The sequence below is a fragment of the Lipophrys pholis genome (genome assembly GCF_963383615.2).
Source record: "Lipophrys pholis genome assembly, chromosome: 3".
Taxonomy (NCBI): domain Eukaryota; kingdom Metazoa; phylum Chordata; class Actinopteri; order Blenniiformes; family Blenniidae; genus Lipophrys; species Lipophrys pholis.
Window position 1 is genome coordinate 30575548 of NC_137627.1, and position 23231 is coordinate 30598778.

At 40.9% G+C, this 23231-nt stretch overlaps 3 protein-coding genes across 3 annotated transcripts in view; 2 read left to right on the plus strand and 1 right to left on the minus strand.

Annotated features, from left to right (window-relative positions):
• Nucleotides 1-206: 206 nt before the first annotated feature.
• On the plus strand, nucleotides 207-11849 carry trpc6b (transient receptor potential cation channel, subfamily C, member 6b; the record flags this gene model as incomplete). The annotated part of the gene is made up of 11 exons (XM_080458985.1): nucleotides 207-1004; nucleotides 1672-1857; nucleotides 1984-2148; nucleotides 6254-6470; nucleotides 6915-7142; nucleotides 8484-8748; nucleotides 8836-9031; nucleotides 9154-9357; nucleotides 10368-10424; nucleotides 10988-11063; nucleotides 11147-11849. The coding sequence occupies 11 exons, from the start codon at nucleotides 207-209 to the stop codon at nucleotides 11308-11310; spliced, it is 2556 nt and encodes an 851-aa protein (XP_080315111.1). The 3' UTR covers nucleotides 11311-11849.
• Nucleotides 11850-13168: 1319 nt separating this feature from the next.
• pgr (progesterone receptor) lies at nucleotides 13169-20271 on the plus strand. Its single transcript, XM_080460273.1, has 8 exons — nucleotides 13169-14533; nucleotides 14833-14942; nucleotides 15921-16037; nucleotides 16222-16527; nucleotides 18258-18402; nucleotides 18518-18648; nucleotides 18931-19088; nucleotides 19172-20271. Exons 1-8 carry the CDS (start codon nucleotides 13644-13646, stop codon nucleotides 19325-19327), a joined length of 2013 nt encoding a protein of 670 aa, XP_080316399.1. The 5' UTR covers nucleotides 13169-13643; the 3' UTR covers nucleotides 19328-20271.
• A 1071-nt stretch (nucleotides 20272-21342) lies between these two features.
• Nucleotides 21343-23231, minus strand: part of arhgap42b (Rho GTPase activating protein 42b) — a 105954-nt gene continuing 104065 nt past the window's right edge. The window contains exon 25 of the mRNA XM_080458971.1: nucleotides 21343-22620. Within this exon, the coding sequence (XP_080315097.1) occupies nucleotides 22532-22620 (89 nt within the window). The 3' untranslated portion in view covers nucleotides 21343-22531. The remainder of the gene's footprint in view (nucleotides 22621-23231) is intronic.

The following is a 23231-nucleotide window of genomic DNA, read 5'->3' on the forward strand; positions in this document are numbered from 1 at the left end:
AAACTGTTGTCTATTTACTGCTTGGGTCACTGCTGTTTCATTCTCAAGGTCTTTTGGGAAACCGTGGAGCGAATCCCACAAAGCAGTAAAGTATTTGTAATGTGCTATAGTAAACCTCATGTGGTGATGGTGCCTTTTGATTGTGGAGAAAAAAAAGATTTTGAGCTTCAGCCAATTAGGACTGCAAAATCTGAATCCCAACGATAATGATTAAATTGTGTTTATCTGTGTGTAGGTGGAGCAGTGAAGAGAAAAGCGTGATGATTCGACAGGCAGCCACCAAAAAACGCAGGCAGGCTTTGAGGGGAGCTGGTTACTTGTTCCATGCTCAGTCATCTCTCTGCCTTTCTGTGACAGAGGAAACCTTTTTAGAAGCAGCTGAGTATGGCAACGCTCCCGAAGTCAGGCGCATGTTGGAAGAGCTGCCAGACCTCAACGTCAACTGCGTAAACTACATGGGCCAGAATGCTCTGCAGCTGGCAGTCGCCAACGAGCATTTAGAGGTTGCAAAGCTTCTGCTGAAGAAGAAGGACCTCGCGAGGATAGGCGACGCTCTGCTGTTAGCCATCAGTAAAGGTTACATACGAATAGTGGAGGCCATTCTGAGCCACAAGGCTTTGGAAGATGGTCAGAGGCTGTCCAATAGCCCCAGCCAGGCCGAGACACACGATGACTTTTTCTCCTATGATGAAGATGGGACACGTTTCTCTCATGACCTCACCCCCATCATCCTGGCCTCTCAGTGTCAGGAGTATGAAATTGTCCATATACTGCTGCTGAAGGAAGCCCGTATAGAGCAGCCCCATGACTATTTCTGTCAGTGCAGCATCTGCAGTGAGCAGCAGAGGAATGACTCCTTCAGCCACTCGCAGTCCCGCATCAATGCATATAAAGGCCTGGCCAGTCCGGCATACCTCTGCCTCTCCAGTGAAGACCCAGTGATCGCCGCTCTGGAACTCAGCAATGAGCTCGCAGTTCTGGCCAACACAGAGAAAGAGTTCAAGGTAACATATTTCAGATTTTTCCTGAGGCACATACTAAATCATACAGATTGTTATTGTATCCCATTCATCCATCTTCTCTAACCACTTTACCCAACTGGGTCCCATAAACCTGCACAGGTTGCAAGCTAGGTTTTATGACGTTAGCCCACACATTTCTAAGTAATCTGCTCTGCCGGAGTGTCTGTCAGAGGCAACACGGCAGCACCGCCTGTTCTTTCATTCCTTTTTCATTGTGTCCTGTTAGTCTCCTCCCTCATGCACTGTGGCCTCTTTGGCTGACAAAGAGAGACTTCTCCCAATAAAATTTGATTGGTTGCCAAACAGAGTCGATGAAGATCACAGTGACACACAGAGGTCAAAAACAAAGCATAGAAACACATTGATATCGATCACTTGCTGCTCTTGAGATATAACTTTGGTAGGATGCCAAACTGATCTGTTTTAAAAAAGTAACAGAAAAGAGTAACTCATTCATCTAAACACTTCTCTTTAATTCCAGATGCACAGGCAGAACATGCAACGCCTATACAAGAGACTCCAAGTTGAAACATGATTCCCATTAAAAGATTTCAGTCTTCCCTTGGATTTTGATTTTCCATCAAACTGTTTCTGATTGATGAAATCATAAATCTAACATACAAAATGTTTGGTGAATTGTCTGTTTCAGAATGATTACAAAAAACTGTCCATGCAGTGTAAAGATTTTGTGGTGGGACTCCTGGATTTGTGTCGAAACACAGAAGAAGTGGAGGCCATCTTAAACGGAGACACTGACTCATGTCACAGTGCTGAGAGCTGCAGCAGACAATCCCTCATCAGGTTCAAACTTGCAATAAAATATGAGGCTAAAAAGGTAAAAACAGCACACATTTATTGTCATGCTTTGTGATATGTGAACCTTCTACTTTGACATGTAACATGTAAGTCTTTTCTCCTCCTTTTTCCTCTGTCACACCAAACATCTCCCCCATCGGAGCAGTTTGTGGCACATCCAAACTGCCAACAGCGGCTCCTCTCCATCTGGTACGAGAACTTGTCCGATCTGCGTCAGCAAACGACAGCAGCAAAAATTCTACTTGTCCTTGGCGTTGCTGTTGGGTTGCCTGTTCTGGCTTTCATTTACTGGATTGCTCCAACAAGCAAGGTCAGTGACAAACAGGAGAATGTGTCTATTTCTTGTCTGCTTTGAGATGATTGCAATCAGCCCTTTAAAGCAGTGGTGGTTCTCAACTACTTTGGGTCCCACAATCAACTTTTAATGACAATTTTCCATCCATCCATCCATCCATCCATCCATCCATCCATCCATCCATCCATTGTCTTCTGCTTATCCGGGGCCGGGTGGCGGAGGCAGCAGTCTAAGCAGGGATGCCCAGACTTCCCTCGCCCCAGACACTCCCTCCAGCTCTTCCAGTGGGACCCCGAGGCGTGGGACCTCCCGAAGGGGGCGTCCGGGGGGCATCTGAAACAGATGCCCGAGCCACCTCAGCTGGCTTCTCTCGATGTGGAGGAGCAGCGGCTCTACTCCGAGCTCCTCCCTGGTGACTGAGCTCCTATCTCTAAGGGTGCGCCCAGCCACCCTACGGTGGAAACTCATTTCAGCAGCTTGTATCCGGGATCTTATTCTTTCAGTCATGACTCAAAGCTGATGACCATAGGTGAGGGTAGGAACGAAGATCGAGCCTGGCCTTTTGGCTTAGCTCCCTCTTCACCTCGACGGACCGACACAGTGACCGCATAACTGCAGACGCTGCACCAATCCGCCTGTCAATCTTACGCTCCATCTTCCCCCCACTGGTGAACAAGACCCCGAGATACTTGAACTCCTCCACTTGGGACAAGGGCTCTCCACCGACCTGAAGGAGACAAGCCATCTTTTTCCAGTCAAGAACCATGGCCTCGGATTTAGAGGTGCTGATCCTCATCCCAGTTGCTTCCCACTCGGCTGCGAACCGCGCCAGTGCACACTGAAGGTCCAGGTTTGATGAAGCCAACAGGACCACATCATTTGCAAAAAGCAGAGACGAGACCCTGTGATCCCCAAACCGGACCCCCTCTGGTCCCTGGCTGTGCCTAGAAATTCTGTCCATAAAAGTTATGAACAGAACCAGTGACAAAGGACAGCCCTGCCGGAGGCCAACGTGCACTGGGAACAGGTCCGACTTACTGCCCGCAATGCGAACCAAACTCCTGCTCCGGGCGTACAGGCCTTAGCAAAGGGTCCCGAATGCCATACTCCCGGAGCACCCCCCACAGGACGTCCCGAGGGACATGGTCAGATCTCTCCAGATCCACACAACACATGTGAACTGGTTGGGCAAACTCCCATGAACCCTCGAGCACCCGGTGGAGAGTATAGAGCTGGTCCAGTGTTCCGCGACCAGGACCGAAACTGCATTGTTTCTCTTGGATCCAAGGTTCGACTAACGGCCGGATCCTCCTCTCCAGTACCCTGGAATAGACTTTCCCGGGGAGGCTGAGGAGTGTGATCCCCCTGTAGTTGGAAAACACCCTCCGATCCCCCTTCTTAAAAAGAGGGATCACCACCCCGGTCTGCCACTCCAGAGGCACTGTCCCAGACCGCCACGCGATGTTGCCACGCCTTACCGGGCGACCTCACTCAAGAAACACAAGAAAAAAAGGATATTATAAAAAAAAAGTAAGGATTCTGAAAGGTATGTTCATTTCTATGAATTCAATACTTGGTTGGCTCCTTTTGCATGAATTACTGTGTCAGTGCAGTGTGGCATGGAGGCGATCAACCTGTGGCATTGCTCAGGCGTAATGAAAGCCAGGCTGCTTTGATAGCAGAGTTCAGGTCATCTGCATTGTTGGTCTGGTGTCTCTCACCTTCCTCTTGACAATAGCCCAGAGATTCTCTATGGAGTTCAGGTCAGGTCAGTTTGCTGGCCAATCAAGCACAGTAACACCATGGTCCATTGAACCAGTTTTTGGTACCTTCAGCAGTGTGGGCAGGTGCCAAGTCCTGCTGGAAAATGGAATCAGCATCTCCATAAAGCTTGTTAGTAGAAGGAAGCATGAAGTGCTCTAAGGTTTCCTGCTAGATGGCTGCGTTGACTTTAGACTTCAGAAAACACAGTGGACCGACACCAGCAAGATGACATGGCAGCCCAAATCATCACAGACTGTGGAAACTTCACACTGGATTTCAAGCAAGGTGGATTCTGAGCCTCTCCACTCATCTTCCAGACTCTGGGACCTTGACTTCCAAATGATATGCAAAATTTACTTTCATCTGAAAAAAGGACTTTGGACCACTGAGCAACAGTCCAGTTCTTTTTCTCCACAGCTCAGGTAAGACAGCTCTGAGGTTGTCTCTTGTGCAGGGCTGGCTTGACATGAGGAATGCCACATTTGTATCCCATGTCTAGGATTGGTCTGTGCGTAGTGGCTCTTGATGTGCTGACTCCAGCCTCAGTCCACTCCTTGTGAAGCTCCCCCAAATTATTGACAATTCTCTCAAGGCTGAGGTCATCCCTTTTCCCACCAAACTTTTTCCTTCCACTCAACTTTCTTTTTTCCCCCCTTGTCCTGTTCGGCAGCTTGGGCAAACAATATGATGTGACTGAGAGCCTTCCAGTGTCAGAACAGTTTTTGCTCTTGCAACAGGAAGAGACTAGGAGTCTCCTTGTGTTGCTGCCTTTAATAGAAGTTGGCATGGCTGCCATACATGACCGGGGGGTAACGCTCAAAGAGACAGAGAAGAGAGGATTGAGGGGGGAGAGAGAGAGGGGGGATAGGGGGATGGGTGGGGGACAACAGACATAACCCTTGTTTGTGCTACAAATATTATTTACAGTTATCACACTGATCCAAATACTTTCCAACTGTTGTTAGGTTAAACGAGCCTGAGCAGCTCTATCTAGACAGTAACATGATTTTCAAGCAGGAACATAAATTAACAAAGAAGCAACAACAAAGAAAAAAATGATTTTGATAGCTGAACGAATGATGGCAGAAAACAAGCATCATCAGCAACACATGTCATGAGGAGTGGAAATGTGTGTGTGTGTGTGTGTGTGTGTGTGTGTGTGTGTGTGTGTGTGTGTGTGTGTGTGGTTTGTCCACTGGGTGTGGCCAGAACTGTTGTGGGGGGGCCTGTAGCGATACCACGGGGCCCGAGGCCATCAATCAAAAAAAAAAAAAAGTAAAGTACCAATTCAACGTCTTCAAATATTTTCTGAAATAAAAAGAAACTAATAACTTGGTGGCAACTTGTCTTAAAAAGACTATGGTTTCCATCAGCTGCTTTGAGCCTCTTATTGTAACTCTGGATCGTCCTCACAGAAAGTATTTTACAAGAAGCACCAGTTTGATATTCAATGAGTGTGTTTCATAATCACTAGCATCCGGAAACAAAATAAAAATACAATAGGACATACAATTTTAAAAGGTCAGGGTTGGGACACCACATTTATTCATCATACCAATCCAACCGGTGCAGCAGACATGTCAGATAACAAACAAAAACATTTCTGAGTACTTTGTTGACCTCCTTCAATGTATTCACTTCTGAACTCAAATGAGTTCACAACATATTTTGTTGCATGCAGATTTTGTTGCATGCAGCTCATTTTATATCAGCGCACCTGGAACTCATTTGTACTCATGGATTTTGACAGAAACTGTTTTTTAAAAAAATGCACACTGAGAGGTTTTTGTTTTTTGTTGGGTTTTTTTGCCAGTGTGCCAGTGATTTCGCTGTGACTTGCCAATAGTGGCACCCATGCCCAATTACTGACTCCTGCTATGAGGTTAAAACCACAATCATTCAAAGAGGCAGTACCGACAGTCTGTTTCAAATGTAAAGAGAAAGAACACTTTGTTCTTGCCACTGCAGGTAAAACAGCTCACCTCACAGCTAACTGCTAAAACATTAGCACCAAAAACTAGTACCGGATGAAATACGTCAACAAGCATTTGAACCTCATCACAAAATCAAGCAAAGTACAGTAAAACAAGAAAACTAATCAAATCACTTTAGCACTTCAAAATTGTGTGAAGTTATTCATTACTAGATATGTATATATCATAACATAAATAATTTGTTTCTTTATTGAAGGAGTCAAACTGTCCATTTCTGTCAAACATTTTGTGTTCTGTAAAGTCTTTTAATAATCTCCCGCTATAAAAATGTGATACTCTCTCAGAGGCTGTTCTCAGAAGATGTAGCATCATTTCTCAAGCACTTCTTTTCCCTCCTCTCGTTTTCTGTCTTCTCACTTCAGCTGGGGAAACTCATGTGTGGACCTTTTCTGAAGTTCGTGGCCCACGCGGCTTCCTTCGTCATATTTCTCTGTGTGCTGGTCCTAAACGCGGCGGACCGTTTCGAGGGAACGGCCCTGCTGCCCAACATGACCACCCAGGATTACCCCTCGCAGCTTTTCCGGATGAAAACCACCCCCTTCACCTGGATGGAGATTCTCATCATCTCGTGGGTCATAGGTCATGAGTGTAAACATACTCTCCCTTCCACCTCATTGAGCTATTTCCTTATTGATTTACTCTTCTCCCGACTTTAGTAACAAAGCCTCGTCAAGCACGCGCTGAGATTTACGATTATATCACAGCTTGTGTGCACATCAGGTCAAGGATATCATCATCCAGGAGTTATAAACCTACAAATATCCATCGGGCAGACGTGGATAATTCAGCATTCTTTCCACCTCTACAATAATAAATCAGTATGACTTTCCAAAAATAAAAAAGGAACATATTCAGGCTGAATTCCACAGATATACACCATGAGTGTGCAGTGATGATAAACCTCACATGATTCAAGCATGAATAACCGGTTCGAGATACTTTTGACATGTTTGGATGATATCAGTCTCATTTGAGAGGAAGTCGTTTGGCTGGCAGGAAACTGTAATTTCTGTGTTCCAACAGGAAAGATCTGGGAGGAATGTAAAGATATCTGGTTGCAGGACCTCAGAGAGTACATCACAGAACCCTGGAACCTTCTGGACTTCAGTATTTTGGCCATTTTCATGACCTCCTTCATCGCCAGGCTGATGGCTTTTTGGCATGCGTGTTCTGCACAGAGCTACATTGACAAACACTACACGGATCTGTACAACAAAACCCTGCCCTTCGAGATACAGTACTTCCACCTCGGTAAGTTGGGGCTACAAAATTTCTGGTATGTCCAATCATTTGTTTTTTCAACATGGAAACGTTTGTGACCTCTTGGTTTTCTGCTCAGTTCTTTATTATGAATCATCTGCGACCTTTTTGACCAAACCAATCACTTTTTTTGCTCAATTTAAAACAAATAAAGTTTGTTTGGAACAGCAAACATTTTTTAACCTCTGAATGAGAATTACACAGCCTAAATAAAGTGTATATATTATGTAGCTATATTTACCAAAATGACTTAAGCTGCATTTATGAAATTTAAGAACTTTGATTGAGATCCATTGAAAGAATATACAATGTTTTTTTTTATTGTTTTCTTTTAGGTCTTTCAACTGTTTTATCCAATACTGTAAATTCTAAACTTTATTTTGTCCATCTTTTTTTTTTTTTTTTTAAGCCTTTTTGGTTATTAATTAATGAAGTTAAAGCCATTTTCCCAGTTTTATTTGCTTAACTGATGAAAGCTGTTTCAGCAGTTTTTGGTAGTTTAAAATATATTACCATGTTTATTGGGTTGTAGCCGTTTTAAATTTTATTCCTTATTTTTTTTTCAACGTCAACACTGTTTAGTTGTTAAAGCTTTTTGAGACATTTTTCTGGTTTCATCCAGGTTTGCTGTTTCTTTGATTAGCCATTTTGAGCAGTTCTAGCTGTTTAAGTGACTAACATTTTTTTTCTACCGCTGTTTTCGGTAATTTCAATATTTCACCATTTCCAGTGTTTTTTTAAATCTATATATACGCATATAATTTTTTTTTTCATATTAGTAGCTTCTTTTTTTGGAGGTGTCTTAACCATTTTAACCTTTTCACATTTTTGTTAGCAGTTTTACAATTTAGGAATTTTTTCTACTTCGGTCCATTTAGGTATTTGGTGCTTTTCATCATTTGCTTTTGTCATCTGCTAATTTCTAAACATCCAGGTAAATAGGATCACAAATTATTCTGTCTATTGTGACTGAAACTATCTTCTCTGCATCATTTTGATCTAACCATATTTAGCTTTCTGAGATCTGCAGTTGGAAAACCAACATTTATCAGCTGCTGTGAAAGACAACAGGCAGATTCCATATTTTGTTGGACAAGCTATGTAAATATGTGCATTAAGTGTAAAATTTCTTTTTACACTTCAGTTTATTTGACAGATTGTTATTTGTGCAACAGAACTGAACTAAGTTCAATATTTGTTTGCATGTCATTTGTGAGCTGCCGGACACCACTAGAGTAATGAGGACCCTTGACCGAATATGTTGAATTGGAAAACTGTATCGTCCATCACATGAAATTAGTTTGAGTTTACATCTGCTCTCATTGTTTTCAGCTCGGATTCACTGGGTGCCCTCAGATCCGCAGCTCATATCTGAAGGCCTCTACGCCATCGCAGTCGTGTTGAGTTTCTCCCGCATCGCCTACATCCTGCCTGCCAACGAGCGCTTCGGGCCTCTGCAGATCTCTCTGGGAAGGACAGTAAAAGACATCTTTAAATTCATGGTGATTTTCATCACAGTTTTTGTGGCGTTCATGGTGGGGATGTTCAATCTGTACTCATACTACCTCGGAGCCAAGCACAACAATGCCTTCACAACGTAAGTGTTCACTGCAGATTGCTCTTGTCAAGAAATTTAAATTTTTTATTTTATTTTTTTTAATGTGCCTTGTCTTCTTTTGTCCAGGATTGAGGAGAGTTTTAAAACTTTGTTTTGGGCTATTTTTGGATTGTCAGAAGTGAAATCAGTGGTCATCACCATCAACCACAAGTTCATTGAGAATATAGGTTATGTTCTGTACGGGGTGTACAACGTCATCATGGTGATCGTGTTGCTGAATATGCTCATTGCCATGTTTAACAGCTCCTTCCAAGAAATTGAGGTATGATTAAACCATCAACACAATTTAGTGTAAGTTGATTTGACCTAAAATTGTTACATATTGAAAAGTAAAATTGCTATGTGTAATATCTAACTGTGTTTCTTCTCTTTCTGTTGATGCAGGATGATGCCGACGTTGAATGGAAATTTGCAAGAGCTAAACTGTGGTTCTCTTACTTTGAGCATGGTGGGAGCCTCCCGGTCCCCTTCAACCTCGTACCCAGTCCCAAGTCTGTGGCAGCCCTCATACTGAAGATCCGAGAGTTTATCTGTGTTGGACCTACACGGAAGAAGATCGAAGATACAAAGGACTTTGAGCTTAAGAATGTGAGACATTGAGGAAAATACACTTTCATTTTCACTTGTTGCTGAATAAAGACTAGAGCCGCAACAATACACTTTATATGATCTTTATTGATTTCAGTAAGCCTTTTAAAATAAACCAAATCTTTTGATTTGACGTTTGCGATTAGGGATGGGAATTGAAAACCGGTTGTTGTTGAGAACCAGTTCCCAGTGTTTCAATTCCTTGAAATTGCGGATCCTTTTTTCCAAATGAGAATCGATAAAGAACTGAATCCTTAAGTAGAATTTTAGATAATTTGATCAATTTCCATCCCTGTATATGATGTGACTTCAACCATCCATAAGTTACGCAAATAAACTCACAATATCTTTTTTTTTTTTTTTTTTTTTTTGCTTTTATGTCTTTTTGTTATTGTAAACATTGTGGTTGTTATTGTTATGGTTGAAAAAGTTATTGTATATTATTGTTATTAGTTTTCTGTTGTTGTTGTTACAGTAGTTGTTATTGTTATGGTTGTTTTTTAAGTCATAGTTATGGATGTAGTAGTAGTAGTGGTAGTAGTAGAAGTAGTAGTAGTAGTAGTAGTAGTAGTAGTAGTTCTGGTTATTGCTGTAGTTATTGTTATTAGTATCACTGTTGATGTGGTTATTGTTTCTAATGTCCTTAAGGCCGTTGTTATTATTGTTATTGCTGTGATTATGGTGGTTGTTGATGTTCTTTCATTTGCTCTGATGATTTATCTGTTTTTGTAGCTAAGATAAATCAAATGTCAGCAGTTCTTGCTTTTACTTCTTTACCTTCATAAATTCAATATGAACTACAGGTTTTGCATGTAGAGCAAATCTAAGGGACTAGATCCAGACATATTTCATGTGGTAGTAGGAGAGCAGAAGAGGTGCAGACCTCCGCCACGTCCCTCTGATATGGTCTGCTAAAGTCTCCACTGACCTCTTGTGTCATATTCATGAGCAACAGTTTTAAACCGAGATGTATTAACTTCTGTTCTTCCTTCTCTGCTGTTTCAACTCAGCTGAGACAACTGGAGGATGTCAATGCAGAAGCACCTCTTCGACCGACCCAACACCATGTAAAGCAGCATTTATGTCCTATTGCTGATTAGGAAGATATTACACTCTGCACATCTCTTAGGGTCATATATCATACATTTATGCACAAACTGTTGTTATTGCATGACTATGTCGGTGTATACAGCATCTTCATCATTAGCACGGACACAGATGTTGATTCAACTTGAAACAAAATTATTTTCAGAATAACATAAAAACTAGTGATAACACTACACGATTTAATATAAAACATGTTGAATTCTATTTAAAAATATCATTATGGAAGAAGTGTTATTGTTGAAAGAGAAATAGAAAGTCTTTGCATTAAACTGGTATTGATGTAACTTGATTTCTTAAATCGGCAGCTTCAGTGTGAATAATCAATCCCATCAACTGCTTTCATTCGATCACTGTAACTCTGAATCTGCTGGAAAAGGAACGAGTCAGTTGGAAACCTATTAGGATCAGAACGTACTGTATATACGTCTTCAAACGTAGGGAATCAAAGTAAAAAGTAATCTTACAAATAAATACTTGTATAAAGTTCTGACACCTGAAAAAATGTTTTGTCCTTCCATTACAGAAGATAATGAACCGCCTCATTAAAAGGTACATCCTAAAAGCACAGCAGGATAAAGACAGTGATGAAGTAAATGAAGGTGAGTCTAGCAGGTTATCTTAAATATCTGAATCACTAAATCATGAAAAAATATTTTGATGCTGCTTATTTACCCTCCTGCAGGTGAACTGAAGGAGATCAAGCAGGACATCTCCAGCCTTCGCTACGAGCTGCTGGAGAGGGGGAACCATGACATGAAGACACTGGCAAAGCTCATCCGACAGCTGGGAGAGGCCGCACACCTCCAGCAGAAAGAGGAGCTTAACCATGAGCTGGATGCACTTTAATGAACGCATCTGATGTGTATTTACAGGACACCTTTAAAGAAGAATGGAAACAGAAGGTTTTCAAGACAATAGTTTACCTGATATTCACTTTTTTACTCACTAACTCCAAGTGTGTGTCTTTCTTACTGATAACCTTTGAAATTCTTGGTGTTCTTGTGTTTTTGTGCCTGTGTCTGTACAGTTAACCACATGGTGGAAGTATTGTAATCTTTTTTTCTTCTTGCTTCGGCACAGTTTCTCCACTTTGCTTGTAAGGCTCATAAAGCGTCTCCATTTTGAGCAGAAAAAGCAGTTCAGACAAATTTGAAAAAATATGTGTGAAAAACTTAGAGGCAAGAACTCTTGACTGTTGAGCTCATTGTACTTTTGTTGTATTTCTCTTAACATTGCACTTTAGTAAAAAGTTGTTGACTCAAGCTTAATGTTTAATGGATGTAAATAAAACCAGTGTTGGTTATCTATCTCTCATGAAGTGCAGAGGATTTTGTTCTGTTTTTTATTGTAATTTGCTTAAAACAATAAAAAAAGGAAACCACTGCATTTACAATCACTACCTGTCTTTACATTTCTCCACCACCACTCTGCAATACAGCTTTAACACAATTCCCACATGCACGGTTAAAAAAGTAAGAGACACTTTTAAACAAAAACAGATGGGAAAAAAAATACAGATTTCTATTTTTTAAATCCGAGCAGCTGTTGTGAACACTCTTTGTGGAGCAAGACAAATGTCCAGGGACACTCTGACCTGTCTAGTACACAAGTAATCCACCTCCAAATAGCCAAGCTGAGGACTAAAAGCAACCACCACGCTTCAGCTGTCAACTTGCTGTGAAGCATTTGTACAAGTAAAAGATATCTAGAAGAAAAAGATGAGGAAAACTAAAAGTTTGGTGAAATGTGGACAAATAACTGCTGAGGGGAGCTCAGATTCATCCAAATCTGTAGATGTAACCAATTAAACCTTTTTTATTTTAATAATCTAAAAATGGAAATAGAAACAAAATAAATGGTGTTAGTAGAGTAAGGCCATTAACAACCGCCATGAATCACATGTAAAGATTAATATTGTTTGATAAGTAGGTCATTACAGCATTGAAGGAACACTTTGTCTAGATATGAACATGCAGCTTTAATCCAATGTAGGTCTTAGTATGAGGATCCTCTGGCATTGTCAGAAACATGACGCAGGAGATAGTACCAAGGCCCGCATGTGCATCACAACCACATAAATCCTCCACACTGTGGCTGATTAACTTTAACAGCAAGATCCTCACTGTTGTCTAACTTAGATTAAAGAGAGGCATATCAAACGAGTGGAATGGGGAGGCGACAGGCACCCGTGTGACATACACAAGAGATACGCCTCAAATTATCACTCTCTTAAGGATGCATTGTGTCTGGTTTACATGTAAAACATGGCACTTTGATAGAGAACTGTAACTCTAAGCAGCTTTCAATTACAGTAAATATATTCAATCAAGCCTCCTAACAGAAGGTTGAATACAAGGTGGCTGCACTCTTCATTCATTAAGATTGCCAACTTTGCACTTCAACATGAATAAATGAGTATATATAACCTCAATAGCCAGAGGTTATTAAAACTGAAATGGAAATCATCCAGCAAAAAAAGTTTATTATCCATCAATCACATTCCTTCCTCTAAGTCCAATTAAATTTAATGACATATTAGGGTAGGTTTCAGTATCATTACTAAAACGCACCGTTATTATCTTGCATCCAAAGTTCATGCTACTTCCTAATTTGGCCAAAAACGTCGCTAGGCTGTTCTTGATTCATGAATTGGGGCGGGGATTAGTGGCTCTTGACATTGAATGATCCATAGTTGATTCTACTCATTGGCAGGCTATACAGTTGGAGAGGTCTGCTTTGAGTGCAGAGCAACTTTACGCATATCCACAGTGTCGCTCGGCATTGAATTTCTTCTTTTCCCCCCCAACGACTTGATCTTCGACCCGAAAGAGGAATACTGGACCTATGTGAAAGGAAAAGAAAAGAACATCTATTTCATTTTTGAAACATGAAGCACAGAACCTCTGCGAGGATTTCTGATCTTCTTGAAGGTGGCAGGTTTATGTCAGGAGGTGATCGTAATTGCTGTCTAATTTACAAAGATTGAAAAAGTAATTTTCAACCTTTCAGAGCGGCGGCACAGTTTTGTGTAATAGACACATATGTAAGAGAAAGGCTAGTCACAGCCCTTCTCGACAAGGAGGAGAATCACAGGAAGGTCTCTCTGCCACAATTTATCGAGCACCTTTCAGCCTCGGGGCGAATCTCCTGTTTCTCCTGCGCGCGTCGAGATTCACCAAATGGATAACAAAGTTAACGGGAAGACGAGCACTGTGAACACTTCTATCGCAGACTCCACCGATGCACGAGTAAGTGATCTGATTGAGGCTGGTTACAGTCGGTCAAATAATAAAGTGTCAAACGAGCCACGGGCTCCAACTTGCATGTCCTCATCTGTGCGTAATTTTGGCACACCGATTCACGCACCAACCGCCGGCGGTGATTGCGCAGTTTTTAAAGACTGTAACTTACTAGATCCTTCTCTGTCTGCCAAACATTTTTATGATCGCAACAGTGATTTTGTGAAGTGTGACAGTGTTCCGTGGGAGGATTTTGTTAAAGTTCAGTCGACCAACGTGGGCACCCCGGAAAGTTTACCAGACGCAGGTATAAATCTCCCCGCAACAACCGCCGCATGTAAATTCATCAAGGATGAAAAGGAGCCTTCTGCGATCACGGAAACCACCGGGTCTAACTTTGAGCCAGCATCGGATCTGTGCGCTCTCGACACCTGCTGCAACCCCGAAAGAAAGCCACAGTTGGCGGTCGGCGGCATGGAGTGCGCAACCTTTGTGCCGATTCCTCGACCGACAATGGAGGGCTCTCCAAACTTTCTCATCGACCTGAATCTGTCAGAGCAGCTCGGAAACTCGGTGAGGACTGACTCCAGGTGTGGTTTATCAGGGAAGCCTGTTCTTAATTTTGATGGCAACACGCAGGCGAACACCCAACTGACCATGTACAAGAGCGAGTTTCCCCGTTGGCAGATGCAAACGTCTCCTGCTGAGCCTCCGTACTGGTGCCAGTCAGCAGGAGTGACCGACGACCCCTTCACCCCCAGCAGCTATGATGGGATCCAGAACCAGAGCCTGTCTCAGAGGAATCCGTCACCCTTTTCTGGATTTCCAGGGTAAATACTACATTACTGCTAATACCTTTTTTTTGATCTCACATTTGGATGTATGTTTCTCTCACGGATATGGCAGTTAAAGTTAAATCACAATGATCACATTTGTTTGTAAGTACAATGACCAATTTGTAAGATGCACACACCATTACAGTGTGAGTTTAATTTTAACCTGGAGAGAAGTAACTTTAACACTCTCATCCATATTTAGATGGTCACATAATGTATTCATTTTCTTCTCTCATTTGAATAACAGAGTGGAGTGTCTTCAATAAGTAGTTCTGTCTATCTTGTTTTTAAAGGATGCCCCCTCAGAGATTGTGTGTCATCTGCAGTGATGAGGCATCCGGTTGCCACTATGGTGTCTTAACCTGTGGAAGCTGTAAAGTCTTCTTTAAAAGAGCAGTTGAAGGTGAGCAAGGAAGAATTTGGAATTTCAATCCCTTTCATTGTTTCAGTCAAGGCCACCGATTTTCCACTCTATTAAAGAGGAACCCTAAGTCATCCATAACATAATATGAACTTTAGATTTGTCACTGCATTGCCACAGCATCTCTGCCAATGAAAGTAGGATTTAAAGTCAACATTTGAAGAAAGAAACAGTCATGAAACCCCCATACAAATCAATGAAAGAAAAGAAGAAACAAAACCAGCTTTGTTTCTCATCTTGGTTTTATGTTGGTAAGTATTTTAGCATCTGTTAGTGATAGCTCAGCCAGAACCTATCAATTTTTACTTCTCAAAGTAATTGAATGCGGTTAACTGGACTTGGTTGTATGTATTGGAGGATGTTTTACTCCTTATTCAAGTGTCTTTATCAGATCATGCTGTGTACTCGGTTGCCCTTGACTACGTTGACTAGTCATGCATGCAACACACTTTTTACCTGTTCTGATGATGTTTAATACATTAACAATATATTAAGTACATATTAAGTAATATTTAACTTCAAAGTATGGGGTTAAAAATCTTACTCACATTAGTTTATTTATTTTTTGACAGAGAAACACAAACCTTTCATCCTGTTTTGAGAGAAAAAAAAACAACTTCACTGGTTGTTAAAGGATGTTAGAAACAGTATCACATTGACCGATGTTCCCCGTCTTGGAGGGTTTTTTTGTTATCTTGCAGTGCAAGATATATTAGAGCCACTATGTCTCACCATGGCCGTGTCACTCTGTCCTCACAGCCTTGCTGCTATCTAATTTTCTTCTTCAGATCTCCCAGAACGCTGCCTCAGTGTGGGACTGGAGTAGCCACTGCTAATAGACAAGAGTCATTCAAGAGCCCCCCCCCCCCCCCAACATTATGTTCCTCTTCTGCTCTCTATAAATCTGAGAATCAAGTGTTTTATAATAGTATACGTTGTCTGTATCAATTCTCCCAACAGGCCATCACAGCTATTTGTGTGCCGGGCGAAATGACTGCATTGTGGACAAAATTCGAAGGAAGAATTGCCCAGCGTGTCGCCTTAGAAAGTGCTATCAAGCCGGAATGATGCTTGGAGGTGCCGTTTATATATAATTTTATTTTTTTTCAAAGGAGCCATAAAGCGCAAGTCAAATTGAACTGTTTTCATGTTAAACCTAGTTTACCATCAAAGGAATCTATAAAATAGAGTTTTTTCATTAATATGTGAGTAAGTGAGATCATTTTTTTTTGACTAACTGGGCCTTGTATTCATGTCACAGGCAGGAAGCTGAAGCGTTACGGGGCCTTGAAAGCCTTGGGTCTGACCCCGTCCATGATGTTCCATTCCCACTTGGCCATGTCTGGCGACAGTCAGGCCTTGACCTCCATGGCGTGCATACCAAGCATCCACGAGCTGCAGCTCTCCACGCAAATACTCAACATCCTGGAAAACATCGAACCAGATATGGTTTACTCTGGTTATGACAACTCTCAGCCCGACATCCCTCACCTTCTGCTCAACAGTCTCAACCGGCTGTGCGAGAAGCAGCTGCTGTGGATCGTCAAGTGGACCAAATCTCTACCAGGTAACAGCCCGCAGCGTTGCAGGGTCACCGTGGTTGTAGCCATGGGGACCCACTGGCAGGCCGCACCGCAGGTGTTATCTTATAGCTCCGGCTGTGATAGAAGCCTGTGCACTTCCCTTGATTTGGATGTTAGATAAGTCATTCACATGTAAAAAAAAGAAATCCCCCCAGATTTTAACATATTCAAACAATGCAATGCTACACGTGCTTTAACAGTATATTTGTCAGTGTAACACTTTTGGTGCAGCTCACTGGTCTGCACCAAGGTTAAAAACAAGAAACACACTTACGCTGTCACCCACGTTGCGCTCACTCATTTGTGATACTGAATCGGAATATGAAAAGTGAATGCACACTGGATAACCGTTATGACAGAGTAAAATCTGCATGATAGCTTTGTGTGCTGGGTTAAATGCAGTACAGAGCATGAATACAAAGCTCACCAGTGACTCACAAAAATCCATCAAGCTTAGAAGCACAGGATGTCTTCCCTTTCTTGCGAACCTCAATTATGATCTGCTGCAAAGATGAAGCATTCCTGATGCTGTTTGTATGTTGCACTTAAACTGAACCACCCCTGGGTTGGCCTTCTTAACTCTGGTGAAAAAAAAGTCCAAATAATGTCACTTTTATAGAGTTGCATCAAGACAGGGATCACACCAGGGTTTGTTTTTATCTGAGATTTTATCAGGAAATTGGAACCCACTTTTCGTGTTAGAGCGCAGAAGTCCAAATTTTGGGGCTAATTTCCAAAGTCCAATAGAGATTTTTTTTTTTCTCACGGAATCTCATTTGAAGTTATGTACTTAAAAGTAAAAATATCATACACAAGAATTAACTGAGCGTCTAATATGTAGCTATAATTCTCCCAAAGTGGACACAACGGTGTCCATCAATAGTCTAGATCAGCAACTTTGATCACGCTTGGGAGACAAAAGTAGGTAGATAGATATGATAGATAGATAACTTTATTGTCCTTCTGACATTTTACATCAAAGATATACTGCAGAACAAAATTTCGACGCAGGGTCAACGATAAAACATACAAATAGTACCTGAGATAAAATACTGAAAAAACCTCTGTGATAAAATAAGGTACCTAAAATGCAGCGCAAGAATAAATAAGAGAAAATTTGTTACAACAAAGAGCGTGGTATTTACAGTTCTCTGTTTAAAAGACGAATTGGGGGAGATCATCTATTCTACCAGAGTGGAATTATAACAGACTGTGCCAAATTGCAGGAAAACTTTAATGTACAGAGTTAACCGAATAGCTGAAAACGAAGCTCATTCAATCAAAAATGCCTGCATTTGATCATTTCTAGCTTAAAATGCAAACAAATTTCTTTGTTCATTTATAAAAATAATATTGCAATTATAAAGGGTTCCAATATGGTTAACATAATAATACATCGGGTTAGTGAAATTTAGGCTGCTTTGTTACAAATAACGCATTATACTGTGCAATAGGAGCATAATTGTGTATGAAATCTCCCACACCCAACCCAAACCCAGTAGTGGTGAACATGTTGGATTGTTAAACTTTTTTAAAACTTCTTTGCATCAGCTCAGCTCGGAAATGATCGAGGACCACAAAGAACTCAAACAAGAGCGCCTTTAGGCCCACGGGCCACGGGTTTCCCATGTCTGGTCGAGATTACCTGATCCATTCTGCACTGTGGATAACTGGGTCGATCACTAAAGCCATGTTGTTGTTTTTCTTTCATGAGGGTTTCGTAATCTTCACATCAATGACCAGATGACTCTGATCCAGTACTCCTGGATGAACCTGATGGTGTTCTCTCTTGGCTGGCGCTCCTTTCAAAACGTCACCAGCGAATTTCTGTACTTTGCTCCTGATCTGGTCCTAAGTCAGTAAGTGATCATCATCAAAACACTCGATTTTGATCCAGGATGATGTGTAGCCATGACTCTGATGTATCTAGATACTAAAGAACAAAGAAAAAACAAACATCTTTTTGTCTTTCAGGGAGCAAATGAGGAGATCACCAATTTATGACCTCTGCCTGGCGATACAGTTTATTCCACAGGAATTTGCAAATCTTCAAGTTACCCGTGAGGAATTCCTCTGCATGAAAGCCATAATATTGCTCAACACAGGTCAGACTCACCTTCTCCACTATTGTTCTCATTTGAATTAATCACTGCGTTTCGAAAAGTAGCTTTGTGAACCTTTTTACTGTAAATGTGTACAGTTTATTAAGCTGGCTTGCCCTTGGCGAAATGAATGTAGCAGCAGCTGGTATCAAATCCTGCTCTGACACGGACTAAAACACACGTTGTTTCAAAGCAGAATGTTACTTTCCTCTGTCTTGTGGATAACTATTGCACATTTGATTGAAAAAGTGCATAAAATGTGAAGGTTTCTTTCTGCATTCTTAGTGCCTCTCGAAGGACTAAAAAGCCAGGCGGCCTTTGATGAAATGAGACAAAACTATATCCGAGAGCTGACCAAGGCGATCCACATGAAGGAGAAGGGCGTGGTGGCGAGCTCCCAGCGCTTCTACCACCTCACCAAGCTGATGGATGCTATGCACGATGTTAGTCTGCCCGCAGACCCACGTTCATTCAAACAACTCCCATCGAGCCCGCAGACAAACACCGATGTCTCTTCTCTCAACAGATAGTGAAGAAGGTCAACCTGTACTGCCTGAGCACCTTCATCCAGGCAGACTCCATGAAAGTGGAGTTTCCTGAGATGATGTCGGAGGTCATTGCCTCGCAGCTTCCCAAGGTCCTGGCAGGCATGGTGAGGCCGCTGCTATTCCATGCAAAGTGATGTGCGTCACGACTCTGAGGAGAGACTGGGGAAGAAAGAATTATTCACTTCACAATTACTGGATCCGTCACTGCCTTCCCTTCAATAATGTAATCAGACAGCTTATACTTTGCTTCCTCTGTCGCCTCCGTTGAGGTAAAACTGAATGAATGTGTTTCTTAAACAGTTTGTAGAGAAATCTTGAATATTATAAAAGCAGAATCAGTAAGAAATAATAAAGCTAATTGTGGACGAATGTCACTTACTAGCTAATGCATGACGTATTTTGAACACTGCAGAAGATCATGAGAGTTTTTCTAATAAATCCATAGAAATATATATATTTAAAGCAACAAAGACTTCAGAATATAATGAAACCAATTAGAGTGGCACCTCAGCGACTCACTGGAATGACATCAGGGAGGTGACAGTAGGAAGATACTTGAATGAGAAGCAATTACGTTGCCTTGGTGGTTAAGGAGTGGGTCACTTCACAAGGGGATTTGGATCTGAGGGTTGGTTTTTTTTGGGGGGTGACAGTTTGCATGTTCCCCCTCTTGCATGTAAGTTTTTCTTTCTCCATATTTACAGTTGTTCTCAACTGGCTGTCGATGTGAATGTTTGTTTTGTGACTGAACTTGTCTGGGGTTAGCTGGGATCAATGGGTCATAGATAGGAACACGGTGTGATTTACCAGGGGCAATCTGAGGTTGGAGTTTGTTTTTTTTCCTACATTTGGTCTATGGATTCCTTTTTCTGCTGAATTATGTTTGTCCCATCGCCACCAGACCAAACTAAAAAGTCATTTCAAGTCATCATTTTAGGTTGACTGTTGGACTTTTGCAAGGTAGAGGGTTTGAGTTAGAGGCTGCAGCTGTTACTTATTTTTTGCATTCCTTTTCATGACATTTACAACATTCAGTTTTATGTAAACATCCAGTAAAAAAAAGTTTCATCTTTCACTCATTTCTTGTTTTGTTTTTTTTTCTTGGTTTTTTTACAATTTCCTCACACAATTGAGATCCTTGCTCTGTTGGAAAGACAACCAAGGGGTCACTTAAATAAAGGGTGTTGAACACATATTAGTTCAGGTGCCACTTTCAGCCCAATTTAACTGTAAGTGGGCTGGACCGGTTAAAATAGTGCCTTCCTAACCTGTAAAATGTAAACTTAATTATTTGTCGTGGCACAGAATATACATGATGAAAATGTCTATATTTTCACAAAATCAAACAATTACTCCTGAAAATCACTACAATCTCAACACAGTTACATTTTAATAATACTTTCTAGTGAAAAGTCTAAAACATTTCTCTTATTTTGCATCATGGATGTTTTTATACACTCACCCTGACAACATGGCATTGAGGCTAACAAAAGTGTTTTCTGTCTTTCATGGCAGCATCACTGATATCTCAGCTCGAGTCTCAGTGTTGTGTTGTGTCCAATACTTTTAAGAAATCTGTTAGTTTTCTTAGAAATTTTGACAATTTGCATGGTTGGTTGGCAGCCAGATTGGACCCAGATTGGGATGGTTTTGGCCCATGGGCCTTATATTTTACACTCCTGACTTTGACGAAAGCTTTTTTTTAATAAAAAATTTAGAACTTTTTCAAAAAATTTTCCTGCAAGCAAATTTGTGTCAAAATATCCACAATATTTAATATCAACGAGAAACGCAACCAATAAATCAGTGTTGTGATAAGATATTACAAGAATGTGTGAAGTTGCCCAATTTTAACAGCTCAATTTGTACCAAATTATCAGATTAAAAACTAATTTGTTAGTTATCTTAAAAAAAAAAAAAAAAGTTGAATGGGGAGGGAGAAGATGTTAAACACTCCAACTAAAATATATTATGCATATTTTTGGAACAATATTGTCTTAAGCAAAGAGCTGCTTCCTTCTGCTGAGAATCAAACCAGGTTCCCCTGCTCTCCACCAGGATGGATACTAATCACTATACACAATACAAAATACCCATATTATCATTACTGTGTTCAGCATTTCAGTCAGTGTAACAAAAAAATCTGCATGAGTCGAACAGGTCACATGATTTATTTATAGTCATGATTTGACACGTTCAACTTACAGTAGAAGATTGCGAGGAAACAAACTCAAATGCATATAAAAAAAAACAAGGGGATACAAAATGTTACATATTTAGGATATGAATCTCACTCCTGTGATACGCCTCTGCTGATAGAAACTGCGAGGGAGTATGAGTCCAGCATCATAGTTCAAGGCCACCTCACATTCTTAGAGATGTAAATGGAAAAGAACATCCTGATCTTGACAAGAAGGAAATCTCAAATAGCCTCCCAGTGTCAGTCTGGCTAACCTGAGCAAGTTTTTCTTTAATATGTTTCAGTTTGTAAAAACAGAAAAGGGTTGATATTTATCTTTTTTCGTTTTTTAATCATGTCACTGAATGCAACCTTTTTATGTCACTATGAACTCGATACTGATCTAGAAAATATAATGTGATACATGTCTAGTATCTGCTACTAGTACACCAGTGTACTAGCGGGTACAGCAAAGCTTCATCCAAACATTACAAAACAGCATAGTTGACAGTGTATAGCGATGCACACTCACGAGAAGTAAAGATTCTGAGGAGTGGTGGGCGTTAATGTGCCGTAAAGCACCGTGTAGCTATCCAGAAAGTGCACTTGCAGAAGTGAAGGATGATCAGAGTCCACAGACATAAAAAGTGAAGGTGCAAAACCTTCTATGCTCATTTTTTAATTAAATTCTATTATAGATTATTTTCTAAAATCACAGCTTGTTGAAATAAAGTGGATGTTGAGGAAACAGTAGATTTCCATTTGACGTGATGGAAGTTGCATGCTGATATAATAGAAAGGTTAAAAAAAGATTATAATTAATTTCTATTTGAGATTACCATATTTCTTGGAAATGTGAAATGGAGTATGGCTGTTTTGTGACTTTGTAGGTAAATACTCAGACATCAGTGCAATCAGTGGGTGAAATATTTACATTTAACAGTAAATATGTCAGACATACTGATCCTGAACCTCCAAAAAAGAAAGAAAAACACAGACAAGGAGGTATATATTTATATTATAGGACTTTAAAATGTTGCTGCCTTGATCAACATCTGCTGAATGTCAGTGACTGGTTAAATTTCAATCAACCACATTGCGTTTTCTTTTCTCCCCATGGATACCATGAGAATTTTTTTTTAAAAACATCTGCCACCTGTTAGAGGAAAACAACGTAATTCTCTGGGATTAGACCCGTTTTACCCTTGTACGTTGCTTGGAGCCAGCCTGGTTCAACAGAGGGGTAGACTGCAGCAAGTCGAAAGAGAGAAAAAAAAAGTCAAACAGGTAAAGGGAGGCAGACTTCTGATTTAGTATCGCTGATTAGAATCACTGAGCCTGAATGTGACAACAATAGCTCTGAGACTTGGTGAATAGCAGACTGAGGAAAACAGGTAGAGAGAGCTCTTAAAAAAACCTCGGCTTAACAGCACAACCGTCATAAAATGATAAGTATTGCTTAGATGCATCAAGAAAAACAGCTTTAAACAAACATGAGATAACACAATCCAGTTGGGATGCACTGAATACGTTTTTTTTTTTTTTAAAGAAGCAGAAATGTGGAGAAAAGTGGTTCTTCTTGTAAGTGGTAGGGAGCATTTGTTGACGTTTCTGTGCTTGGCCGCTGGCTCCACAGGCAGAGTTAACAGGGAACAGGCACCAGTGCCTTCTATCACAAGGTTACTGTGACCTGTCTGCACTGGTTGAGGGCCAAGTCATCTCTTTATGGAAGAAGACGAAGCAAGAGGCAATAAAAAAGAAAGAACTATCCAACAGATCATTTGCAATAATTGCGTATATGAGTCACGCTAAGGCCAAAATTTCAGATTAACAAACAGCAGAACATCACTCATTCAGCT

Coding starts and splice junctions, on each gene's coding strand:
- pgr (XM_080460273.1), top strand. CDS start 13,644: ATGGATAACAAAGTTAACGGGAAGACGAGCACTGTGAACACTTCTATC. Junction 18,403..18,517: donor CCTGATCTGGTCCTAAGTCA/GTAAGTGATCAT, acceptor TTTGTCTTTCAG/GGAGCAAATGAGGAGATCAC. Junction 19,089..19,171: donor TGATGGATGCTATGCACGAT/GTTAGTCTGCCC, acceptor TTCTCTCAACAG/ATAGTGAAGAAGGTCAACCT.